Source organism: Anomaloglossus baeobatrachus, chromosome 1 (assembly GCF_048569485.1).
Source record: "Anomaloglossus baeobatrachus isolate aAnoBae1 chromosome 1, aAnoBae1.hap1, whole genome shotgun sequence".
Taxonomy (NCBI): Eukaryota; Metazoa; Chordata; class Amphibia; order Anura; family Aromobatidae; genus Anomaloglossus; species Anomaloglossus baeobatrachus.
Window position 1 is genome coordinate 882,825,502 of NC_134353.1, and position 12,406 is coordinate 882,837,907.

At 40.8% G+C, this 12,406-nt stretch overlaps 1 protein-coding gene across 1 annotated transcript in view; it reads left to right on the forward strand.

Annotated features, from left to right (window-relative positions):
* The window catches only part of LOC142255125 (chondroitin sulfate proteoglycan 4-like), a 136,598-nt gene extending 126,797 nt beyond the window's left edge, over positions 1 to 9,801 (forward strand). Inside the window, exons 9-10 of the mRNA XM_075326588.1 lie at positions 4,367 to 4,550; positions 4,636 to 9,801. Of these exons, the coding sequence (XP_075182703.1) occupies positions 4,367 to 4,550; positions 4,636 to 6,674 (2,223 nt within the window). The 3' untranslated portion in view covers positions 6,675 to 9,801. The remainder of the gene's footprint in view (positions 1 to 4,366; positions 4,551 to 4,635) is intronic.
* Positions 9,802 to 12,406: the final 2,605 nt, after the last annotated feature.

The following is a 12,406-nucleotide window of genomic DNA, read 5'->3' on the forward strand; positions in this document are numbered from 1 at the left end:
TTGGAGGGTAATTCTATGTTCACACAGGGTGTTTTTGTTTTCTTTTCTTTTTTTTAATTGGTTTTATGCAAATACATGCTAATAAAAATGCTTTTTACAGTACCAGCAAAACCTGAGATTCCAGAAATCTCCTGAACACACAGAAATGCACTGCTTTTTTTTCCTGAATGAAATGACAAAATGCTGCTTTTTTTTTAAAGAAGGCACATGTCTATTCTGTAAGCGATTTTGCTGCATTTTTTCACCATTGAAAACAATGACAGAGAAAGACACAGCAGTGCATTGTTTGGTGCATTTTTGGTGAATGAAAGTAACTTTATTTTACATGAACAGTAGACAAATGACACACCAAAAACGCCCAAAAAAAGCACCTATTTTACTGCCAAGAGATCAGGTTTTGCTGCAAAAAAACGACAGCAAATATGCCCTGTGTGAACATAGCCTAAGCATACAAGTTGGCACAAGTTTCACTGATTGAAAACCATTTGAAGTTCCTCATTTACCTGTGTCCTTCATCCTGGATCCTCTTCTCTTCTCGTCTTCACATTCTGAGATGACTGAGTAATCAATCTTTGATCCACCGCCCTCTTTATCTTCCCTTATTGACTTGAACATCTGAGTTCTCGATCCTTGATCCTCCACTCTCGCTGTCTTCATCTCCAGAGATGGCAATCTGCATCTTCAATCCTGGAACCTCCACTTTCTTTGTCTTCTGAGATAAACATCCGAGTCCTCAATCCATGATCCTCTGCTCTTCTCTTTACCTTGTGAGATGACATCTGTGTCCTCCATCCTTCGCTGTCCTCAACTTCATCTACTGAAATGAGCATTTGCCCCCAGAACATCAACCTTTTATAGATTCACAGTCATTGTGACATCATGCGGTGAGGTAACAATGGCTGCCTGGATAACATGATGTCACATGTATGACCATGAGTCACATCTCCTGTTATTAATATTGATGACAAGTAGTAATAATATAGGAGAACATATTGGTTAGGATCAAGGCTGTGAGGATCACGATGATTAAAAGAAAGTTCTAAAAGTAAAATATGTATATTTCGCCTGAAAATATAAATGACCTTATGATAATGTATTTGCGCTACAGATATTTACGAGCACTTGGAATTTAATCCCTGACGACAGCAATTTCCTCCCTTATATACAGTGCCTTGCGTAAGTATTCGGCACTCTTGAACTTTTTAACCTTTTCCCACATTTCAGGCTTCAAACTTAAAGATAAAAATTTAAATTTAATTTCATTTTAATTTAAATTTTTAATTTTTTGTGGAAGAATCAACAAAGGGTGGGACACAATTGTGAAGTTGAACAAAATGTATTGCTTATTTTAAAATTTTGTAAAAAAAAATAAACTGAAAATTGGGGCGTGCAATATTATTCGTCCCCTTTTCTTTCAGTGCAGCAAACTCACTCCAGAAGTTCATTGAGGATCTCTGAATGATCCAATGTGGTCCTAAATGACTGATGATGATAAATATAATCCTCCTGTGTGGAATCAAGTCTCCGTATAAATGCACCTGCTCTGTGATAGTCTCAGTGTTCTGTTTAAAGCACAGAGAGCATCATGAAGACCAAGGAACACACAAGGCAGGTCTGTGATACTGTTGTGGAGAAGTTTAAAGCCAGATTTGGATACAAAAAGATTTCCAAAACTTTAAACATCCCAAGGAGCACTGTGCAAGCGATCATCTTGAAATGGAAGGAGTATCATACCACTGCAAATCCACCAAGACCCGGCCGTCCTTCCAAACTTTCATCTCAAACAAGGAGAAAACTGATCAGAGATGCAGCCAAGAGGCCCATGATCACTCTGGATGAACTGCAGAGATCTACAGCTGAGGTGGGAGAGTCTGTCCATAGGACAACAATCAGTCGTACACTGTATAAATCTGGCCTTTATGGAAGAGTGGCAAGAAGAAAGCCATTTCTCAAAGATATCTATAAAAATTGTTGTTTAAAGTTTGCCACAAGCCACCTGGGAGACACACCAAACATGTGGAAGAAGGTGCTCTGGTCAGATGAAACCAAAATCGAACTTTTTGGTCACAATGCCAAATGATATGTTTGGCGTAAAAGCAATACAGCTCATCACCCTGAACACACCATCCCCACTGTCCAACATGGTGGTGGCAACATCATGGTTTGGCCCTGCTTTTCTTCAGCAGGGACAGGGAAGATGGTAAAATGGATGGAGCTAAATACAGGATCACTCTTGTCTGCAAAAGACCTGAGACTGGAACGGGGATTTGTCTTCTAACAAGACAATGATCCCAAACATAAAGCAAAATCTACAATGAAATGGTTCACAAATAAACGTATCCAGGTGTTAGAATGGCCAAGTCAAAGTCCAGAGCTGAATCCAATCGAGAATCTGTGGAAAGAGCTGAAAACTGCTGTTCACAAATGCTCTCCATCCAACCTCACTCAGCTCCAGCTGTTTAGAAAGGAAGAATGGGCAAGAATTTCAGTCTCTCGATGTGCAAAACTGATAGAGACATACCCCCCAAGCGACTCGCAGCTGTAATCGCAGCAAAAGGTGGCGCTACAAAGTATTAACTTAAAGGGGACAAATAACATTGCACGCCCCAATTTTCATATTTTTTACAAAAGTTTAACATAAGCAATAAATTACGTTCTACTTCATAATTGTGTCCCACTTGTTGATTCTTCAACAAAAAATTTTAATTTTTAACTTTATGTTTGAAGCCTGAAATGTGGGAAAAGGTTGAAAAGTTCAAGGGGGCCGAATACTTACGCAAGGCACTGTAGCAGTGCACATTATAGAAATAGAGGTCTCATTACTAATTAAAATGTAGCCTTTGCCCATAGCAACCTAACGAATTACAGCTTATGGGGGGGTTTGTACTAATATTTCTGGTTATTTTATTTTTTTTTTTCAGCAAAAACACTGTGGCAATATGTTTGAATTATACAATGCATTTTCACACCATTTTCGTGCTTTTTTTGGTGGTCCTGACCGTTTTTCTAAACTCAGCTTTCTTTAGTTTTAGCTTTTTTCATGGATATTAAAGTTTTCCAAAATCTTTTACAACTGCTGCTAACAGTATAAAATCATACAATAAGTAGAAATGGCTTTACTGATCCTTCTGTGCCAATGCTGCCCCTGGCAATGTGTACTACCCTGCATGCATGGACTGAAGAGTAGACATGTGGCTGTTGCCATCAGGCACTGACTGTAGCCATGTAATCATGTAGTGTAGCCATGTGCACATGGTTATGGAAGACATTCTCATAGTACTGGTAGTGGTTCTCATCATGGTGGCATGGACACCGATTGCTCCTTGGCTGATGGCTCATTTAGAAAAGCTGATCGAGGCTGGTAAATGACAACCGATCTGCTATATACAAGGCGGTGATTTACTGGCCTGTTTGCCTAATTGGCATTCACTGCAGCAGACTTTCTCCTTCCCACTGGTGGACACCCACAGAAAAAGGCCCCTTTGCAAGAAATATATATGGGCCCTTTGTAGCCTAAGATCAAAATGCACAATTTCACCAGGTTTGGAGGTTGAAATTGACCCCTTTACCTCTTGGGTCCCCGTGCGGCAGCACAGGCTGCACCAATGGTATGTCCACCCCTGGCTGTATCCATATCCTGGTTACAGTTGATTGATTCCTGTTTTGTTTTATTTTTTTAATTCATTTTTATCTAATAAATTTATATTCATACTGATGAGCAGAACTGTAACAGTGTTTTGAACTTGATATGCAGATTTTTACTCTCCATATCTCACCATCCACTACAGCATTGAGCATGAGACTACCTTCATTTTATAGACAATCATCTTGGCTATCTCATACATAAATTTGACCTGCGACTATTTAGCATTTGATTATTGGGAAATCGAACAATTCGTTAAGGGGTTAACGGGATATAACTTATTGATCTCTGGGGATCTACTCCCTGGGACCACCACCAATTACGTCTGTACAGCCCTGTCTGACTGGAGAGAGGGTCGAGGAAGCACACCTCTGCTCCCTTTATTCTCTACAGGAACTTAGTACTTGGCTATCTTTGACCGTCCCATGGAGAATGAATAGTGGAGATGTGTATGCTTGGTCTCCGCTCCATTCAGACAGAGCTCTACAGCGGTGGGGGTCCTAGCAGTCATACTACCATCGAGCAATAGGTTATCCCATGTATCGATAGAGACCTGTGGTCTGATCTTCTGCCACATCAGTTCGGTTTCTGTGTGTGTTGTTACAGAATGTCACATTGATGTTTCTCAGTTGGAATCTGCTCCAGGAAAGTGCTGGATTTCTATAGAATCTATAGTGTCTACATTTTGCTGACATTTTGTCACTGTGGTTTTGCTTTTTGCAGATCAATGACGGAGACATCGTATATGAGCACACGGACACTGAAGCCTTGGTGTGGAGTATGCAGGATTCCTTTACCTTCTCAGTGACCTCTCCTCCAGCTGTTCTTGAAATGCAGATGTTCCTCATCACAGTATCCTATGAGATCGATGATCCCAGCAGATCCACTCACCTTCTTGCCAATACAGGTCAGCAGGGTTTGAGAACAATGGCTTGTATTTACACAATTTGAATGTGATATTACTAAAGTATTTAATTTCCCTTTATCACCAGGTGCCTCTGTTGTGGAAGGAGGAAGAGTGCAAATAGACAAGTCAAAATTAGATGGCTCAAATCTTTTAGCCAGGCTGCCAGAATCCCAACGTCCCTTCTATGAAGTCTGGTTCCAGGTGACCTCTTTACCCAAACACGGTGTCATCGTAGTAGGAGATAGGAATATTACGAAAGAAAAGCCAAACTTCTCCCAATTCATCATCAGTAAATTTGGCATCACTTATGCACACGATGGAGCAGAGTCATCCACGGATCACTTCACATTTGCCGCATGGTTAAATTTAAAAAGCAAATCGGCAGTGAAACCAGACATGGACGTGTTAGAAGAGCAGTTCAATATTACCGTCATTCAGATAAATGATCAAGTGCCTGAGCTTAAGACAAAGAGGCCAAACTTAACAGTGCTACAAGGAAGAATGATGGCCTTAGGTCCCAAAAACCTAAATGTTGAAGATCTGGACAATCCTCCTGAAGATATAAAATACATCATTATTAGTGTGCCAAACAATGGTTACTTGGCAAAATCTGACAATCTCAATACTTCCATCCAGGTTTTTACACAGGCAGATATCAATAATGGTAATTTGTGGTTTATACAAGATGGAAGTTCACATTCTGGAGTATTTTATTTCAGTGTGTCCGATGGGAAACATAAACCACTCTATAAACTCTTTAACCTGGATATCATACCTGTTTCCATTACCCTGGTTAACAAAACCAATCTGATCCTTTTGCAAGGGCGAACATTTTTGACCCTCTCAAATAGTAATCTGACAGCAACAACAGACGGAAAGAGTACGACCATTACTTATCAAGTATCGCAGCCTCCTAGATTTGGCAACTTCATGCTTGCTGGAAGACGTGTAATGAACTTTGACCAAGCCGATATAGACTTGGGGAAAGTGACGTACCATATCGAGAACTTCACAATGTCTGAAGATAGCTTTGAGGTGTCAATCTTTACTTCAGAAACCAACCTCACCGGACATGAAGTCAACATCACAGTGGAGCCGCTAGTATATATTAAACCTGATCTGAAAATCCCCACTGGCCGCATGTACACTATAAAGACCATGGATTTGGATGCAACTGAACTAGGAAACTTGACCAACAGTGACCCAGAATATTATATACTTAATCCGCCAACATATGGAAAAATACAGAGAAAAACGCTCAAAAAAGATTTGTATGCAGATACTGAGATGTTCAATCAAAGTGATATCGACATAGGACGTATATCAATATATATTGACGCCAACATCACAGACCAGGAAATATTGAATGATTCCTTTGTTTTCATGCTCAGAGCTCTTGGCGTCCCATCTGCTTTGGGATATTTTACATATTCTGTTGTCCCTTATGAACCATTAATGGTAGAATCTACCACCACTTCCGTAGCTTCTCCAGTCAGTTCCCGCGCTCCCTTGTATACTACCTTGGGTTACGAGAGATGGACTACAAATCATAAAAACCTTACAGAAGTTCCTATCAAAAGATTTGGTAACCGCAATCGTTGGGGCAACCAAAACCTTGAGGAATCCATCCCATCTGTAGATGTAGGCCTCACCACCCCTTCCGTTAGAGACACTACTACCATTAAACTGTTGGCAATGACTCCAAAAGCTAAACTCAGTCAAACCAGTCCTCTCTCTATTATTGTTCCGCTGATAATCCTCGCCATCCTTATGCTCGTTGTCATCCTCATTGTCTGGTTCCTTCTTAGAAAACGGAAGGCAAAGAAGAAGGCCCCACCACATGTTCAAAGCCACTCCTATAGCATGGTGCCCCAGATACCCTCACCATATACAGAGCGAAGTGTTACTGTACCTAGTGTGACGGTAACCCCTTTGCAAAAAAACAATGACTGTTGTTCCGTAAGTCCTTTAATCTCGTCCAGACATGAGCATTTACGTACAAACTCCGCTCCCTCCCTGGGAGTCGATACTCAACAGAACTCTTGGCTACAAATGGATCCTGCAATGACTGAGCATTGTCGTAAGACTAATCCAACACTTAAAACCAATCAATATTGGGTATAGAGAGTCGTGCCTAGGTCCACAATTATTACATAGAAAACATATTTTATAAATATGTGTATTTTTAGTTTTCAATGAAGTAATCACCAATATATTTATTTTGCCTTCTCATATACTATGAAGAGGATTTTTTGTTATGTTAATTTCTTAAAGGTTACGAACACCATTTAAGGTGAAGAAAATATATAGAAATAGATTATATAGTGCATACCTTGGATTTAAAGGGGGAGGTCTCTTCTTCATAAATGGGTGCAATTGCAAAGTACTGGTAAAAACAAGCAATTTTGTAATTATTGACTAGCCTTCTCTTTTCTCAAGAATTGGGGGATATTTTTTTATTTACTGCTCATTTTGTGGATTACTGGCCACCTCTACAGTGTATGAAGAGGTAGCTGGTCTTCTAGGCAAAGAGCATATCACTTCCAAATCTAGCAATGCCCTTGCTCCGGATAGCATTAGTGCTCATGTGCTGCATGGAAGAGTGCACAGTTGGTCCAAACGTTGAGTCATAAAAACCAGTGGAAGGGTACGCTAAGGAATGAAGATGGGACAAATCCTTTAAAGAAGTTGCAATACATTTCAGGCCATAATCTCCATTTTTTTAATTTCTTTTCAGACTTTACCTACCCCCTATTTGTTTGCAACATGTTACTTGTTTCAGACTTTTCTTATGGACAGTAATATATACTGATATAAAGTCTGTGGATGTAGAATGCTGCTGGCGTTGCAAGCTCTCAATTACCAGCACAGTCAGGGCCGTGTGTACATCTTAGGCTGTACTAGGCACTGGGTCTGGATACCCCCTATTGTAATTAAAATATTAATGCATTTATAGAGTGCCAACATATTCTACAGCACTTTACAAATCAGAGAGAACAGGTACAAACAATATCAGATGTTACATAGCAAGACATTATTCAACAATTCAAAAAAAGTGGAGGGGGGCCCTGCTCACAAGCTTACAATCTGAAGTAATGGGAAGGCGGACATAAAATTAAAAAATGCTTATCATGTATGGTTCAATCATTTTTATATTAACTGGGGGTATTCAAGTGAAGCAGTATGACCGGTCGTCAGTCAGTATCTGTATAAGTTCAAAAGCATATTCAGTGGTACTCAATATTATAAGGACACATTGGCATTGCATTACTACTATAAGAATATTGGAGAAAGGAGAAAAATACATAGTTAATGTGAAAAATGAGTAAAAAGACAGGCATTTCATTACTGCTTTGGAAATAGTGACAAAAAGAGATTTTTAGCTTCTGTATTGGTCAATCCATGTGAGCCCGATAACCTCGACAAGGTGATCTCATTAAATCGGGAACCTAGCTGTAAATGCCTCAATGTGCGATTAAAAAATCTGTGTGTCTGAAAGCTGCTGGTCAGTTTTCTGATATAGTATCTGTATAAATACAGACACAAGTGCTGTGGAGGGTATGAAAACAGATGATCAAAGAGACCAGGTTCTGAGAAAGTGTTAGGAAAGAAGAACAGGAATGATAACAGTTGGATTTGTGAGATGAGGTAATAGGCCAATCTAACGCGGTGTGCTGTTAGAGGACTCTTAAAACTGTGGACACTGGAAAGTAACCAAATTATTTGGAGTGGGGTCATTCCAGAGAACTAGTTCAGCATGAGGGATGTCTTGGAAACGTGTGGGATTCGGGTTATAGATAATGTTAGTCTTAGATCAGTAGCAAAACAGAGAGCACAGTTAGTGTGGTAGACTGACCTGTAGAATAGTCCAGAACTACGGAGAGCTTTGTAAGTGAGAGTGATAAGTTTATATTGTACTCTATAACAGATGTGCCACCAGTGCAATGGCTGGCACAGAGCGGAGGCATCTGTGTAATAGCAGGACAGAAATATAAGAAAAATAAAGGCAAACATATACACAATTAATAAGTACATATATCATGTACAGGCACAAATACATGTACTCACAGGCACCCTATTTTTTTTTTTACAGGCATACTCCCTTATGCATACCCATACTATATAAATTTACTGTATGTGCATGTAATCATAGAGGCATATACACATATTCACTAAGTCCAACTATATAGAAAAAAATCAAATACTATTTGATGTTACCCAAGGCACCCACCCTCATGCGACTAGTGGCAAATATAGACCTGAGCACAAAAACATTTCTATACTGATTTGTTTTCTTTCTTTAGCTCATAATGGATTTCTTTCTTCATCTCACCACCATCATGAGTGTCTATTGTGTGTACTCACCTCTATCTTCAGAGATGCATGCAACCTATGAGACCCTTTCCATCCTAACTTGTGTGTGTGCTCTTATCCCCATGTACTTTCTGATACTGTAAAAAGGCTGAGTGTTCTGCCCTCACTGACTACTTGTGTACTTTCTTCGCCCTTGTTTTCGATACACTAATCTGCTATTTACAACCACAAGTAGGAACAGTCTGCTACCAGATGTCATAAGCAACCTAACAGCCAGCTATGTACAGGAGTTGCATAGATTCTGCAGCAGCAAAATTATAGAAAATTAATAAGACTATTTTTTTTTTTATTTAAATGTACTATGTTCATGTGGAAAAGCCACTGTAAGATGGAAATCTTCAATAGAAAAATTACAAAGTAAAGTTGCCTTTAGCCATTAAAGGGAACCTGTCACTGCGCAGGACCTCAGTGCCGGCGAGTGTGTATGACGTGAACGCGTCATGCACACAGGCTTCAGAAGAGGGCCAAGAGAGGAGGCGCCGGTCCCGGAGAACAGCGCCGCCCACCGGGCCAACCAGCACCGCAGCGACCGGTTAAGGTGAGTATTATAAAGTGTTTTTTATGTTCTCACAGCGGCCTGCACTCTTATATACAGCATGTTAGAATGCTGTATATAAGAGCCCACTGGTGGTGGCCGCAGCTTATAGGCCATAAAACTGGTAACAGGTTCCCTTTAAGTCATTATACGTCCCTCATGTTTTATGTGAAGACTACTGATTTTATTTTTTTCTATAACAAAGCTCTTCACCTACATTTTTTAGAATAATAGAGCATAGCATCGGGTGAATTTACGGAATGGTATTGCTGCATTGTTGCCGAGGTGCTTTTCTAGTGTCTGTACTCTGCTCTTCTTGATTTCATAACATATAGTGGTCAGAACGCCATATATATATATATATATATATATATATATATATATATATATATATATATATATATATATATATATATATATAATTAGATTTGCAAAAAAAATTTCTGAGAACAATTTTGAGAACTACCGCGCTACCTGATTGGGAATAGTCCTATGATGAACTAATGTAGCAATGCAGGGAAATGTGAAGACAAGGGAATCAGAGATAGAAAGTTTGTAAAAATATATATTTTATTCCAAATTTAAATAAAATTGCCAAGCGACTACACAATGGTCCAGGTACCCTGCAGCGATACCGGTGGGGAGTAGTAGGTAGGTGGCTGGATCTACGTAGCGCCTGTTAGAATGTAAAAAAAGTAGAGGGAATGAATTTGAGAGCTCTTGCGCTACCTATAGTAGATATGTGATAGACTAGTTTACCTGAATACCGCGGATTGGAAGGAGTATAGGCTCTAAAAAGGTGATGGAGAAGAGAAAGTGACTTTCCACAGAAACTGATAACAGGGGGTGCATGTAGGTATAAATTATGTAAAGGTTAGTCAATAGCACTAGAAAGCATATGTTGTGATGTGTATCCATACAGAAAACATGCCGGTGGGTACTTTATATATGCCACAATAAGGTTCCAGGTGGCGGTTTAAAGATTTTATGAGCGCCCTATAATGGAAGAGTCAAACAACAGTAGTTGCTTTAAACTATATGCAGAAATAAAACAACGAGTAATAGATAGTATTCAAGGTGTTAATAAATAAGGATAGCTGAGGTACCTGAGTATGTCCTGGCAGGGGATAGTGTTGGCTGGATGATATGAAAGCTATTGCTTGGACCTAAAACACGAGTATTAAAATCTTTTCATAAGACTGTCCGGAAGAGTAATATGCACCCTGTATATGATAGAGAACAGGGGCTTACCTGTCAAATGATAGCTAGTTGCCCCGAAGCGTTAGTGGAACAGCAGTTTATAGCATACTCCTGATTGTGTAGTGCATAAGGAGCGTGCTATTACCAGTTATGAGGTGTTAATAGTGGCAACTGGGGGTTAGTGGAGGGAAAATTGGGGCTGGGTATAAAGGTAGTATAGATCGTGGAGTCTAATGGTCAGTAAGGGGTTACATAAAATCAGCTGGGGCTAAGTGGAGGTGTCCAGGATAGTGCAGTCTGGCGGTAAGCCTGTAGCTAACTGGAGTGCCAAAGATCTTGCCTATCCAGCAGGTGGTCGTGAGGGAGGCTTGTGCGGGTGTATGGGTAAGCAGGAGTGCCGACGGAGACCGTGTGGAGTTGTGGTGTGATGGAATCACCAGTAGAGGAAGGCGTTCAGGGTAGAGGTAGTAACCAGTAATTTTCCACTAATTGGCGCCAAATTTTTAACCTCTTAGGATCGCTACTTCCAATAGGTGGCGCTGCGCTAGAGTTTGTCTCCTTTCCTGGAGAGACAATTTGAATATAACCTTTTATGATAAGTGAAATTGTGGAGGATTGCTAACTAGCATAGTTACATAGGTTGACAAAAAGACCTAGGTCCATCTAGTTCAACCTTCCTCAACTATATATTGAATGTATAAATTATACATTTTGTAATTAAGTCATTTATAACCAACAATGTTGTGTTTACTGAGGAAATCATCCAGCCCTTTTTTAAAAGCTGTTATAGTGTCTGTCATTACTACCTCTTGTGGTCGGCATTCCACAGTCTGACTGCTCTAACTGTAAAGAACCCTTTCCTATTTAGCTGTCGGAATCGCTTTTCTTCCACTCGCAGTAAGTGCCCCTTGGTCCTTAGTATTGTCTTTCGAAGGAATAAGTCATGTGCCAGCCCTTTATATTGACCACACATGTATTTTTATATATATATATATATATATATATATAATATATATATATATATATATATATATATATATATATATATAAACATCCATGCTAATATTATGTGTCTATCATAGGAATTTGTACTGAGCTGAGAAGGGGCAGAAAAAAAACAGATTCTCTCTGTCTTGCCTTGTAGGAGTGGCTCCATGGCTAACACTGCCACTCATTGGGCAAAATGCATGTGTCGCGGGCGGAGGAGGGGACGCTGCGCTCTCCCACTGCTCGGGTCCGGCCGCTGCTGCTACGGCTCGGTGGTGGCTCGAGCGGTGGGCTGGATCCTGGGGACTCGAGCGGCGTTCCTCGCCCGTGAGTGAAAAGGGTGGGGATCGATTGTGGGGATTGGATATTGTCCGTGACGCCACCCACGGTTGTGGTGATATTGGTGACACCACTGCTGCTCTGGACGGGGATCCGGGAGCGATGACAGGGAGCAGCCTGGATGTTAGTTCTCCCCTCTGTGGGTAGGGGGTTGGTCGTCCCGGGGCCCGGTGATGGGGTAGGGATGGATTGCAGGCGGGTTACGGGGCCTGGCGAGGTGCAGGGTCGCGGGGGCAGCGCTGTGCCGCACGGCACGGTGGTACTCACTCAGCCAATGATGAGGACACAGTTCTCGGTAAAACACACGGCTGGATGGACGGGTCCCACAGACGGCTGCGGTGTTGTTCCTCCCGGTAGGTTGATGGTGACTGCCTTTCCCTGCACCTGTGTAACGTGTACGGTTCCAATGGGTTCCCACTGG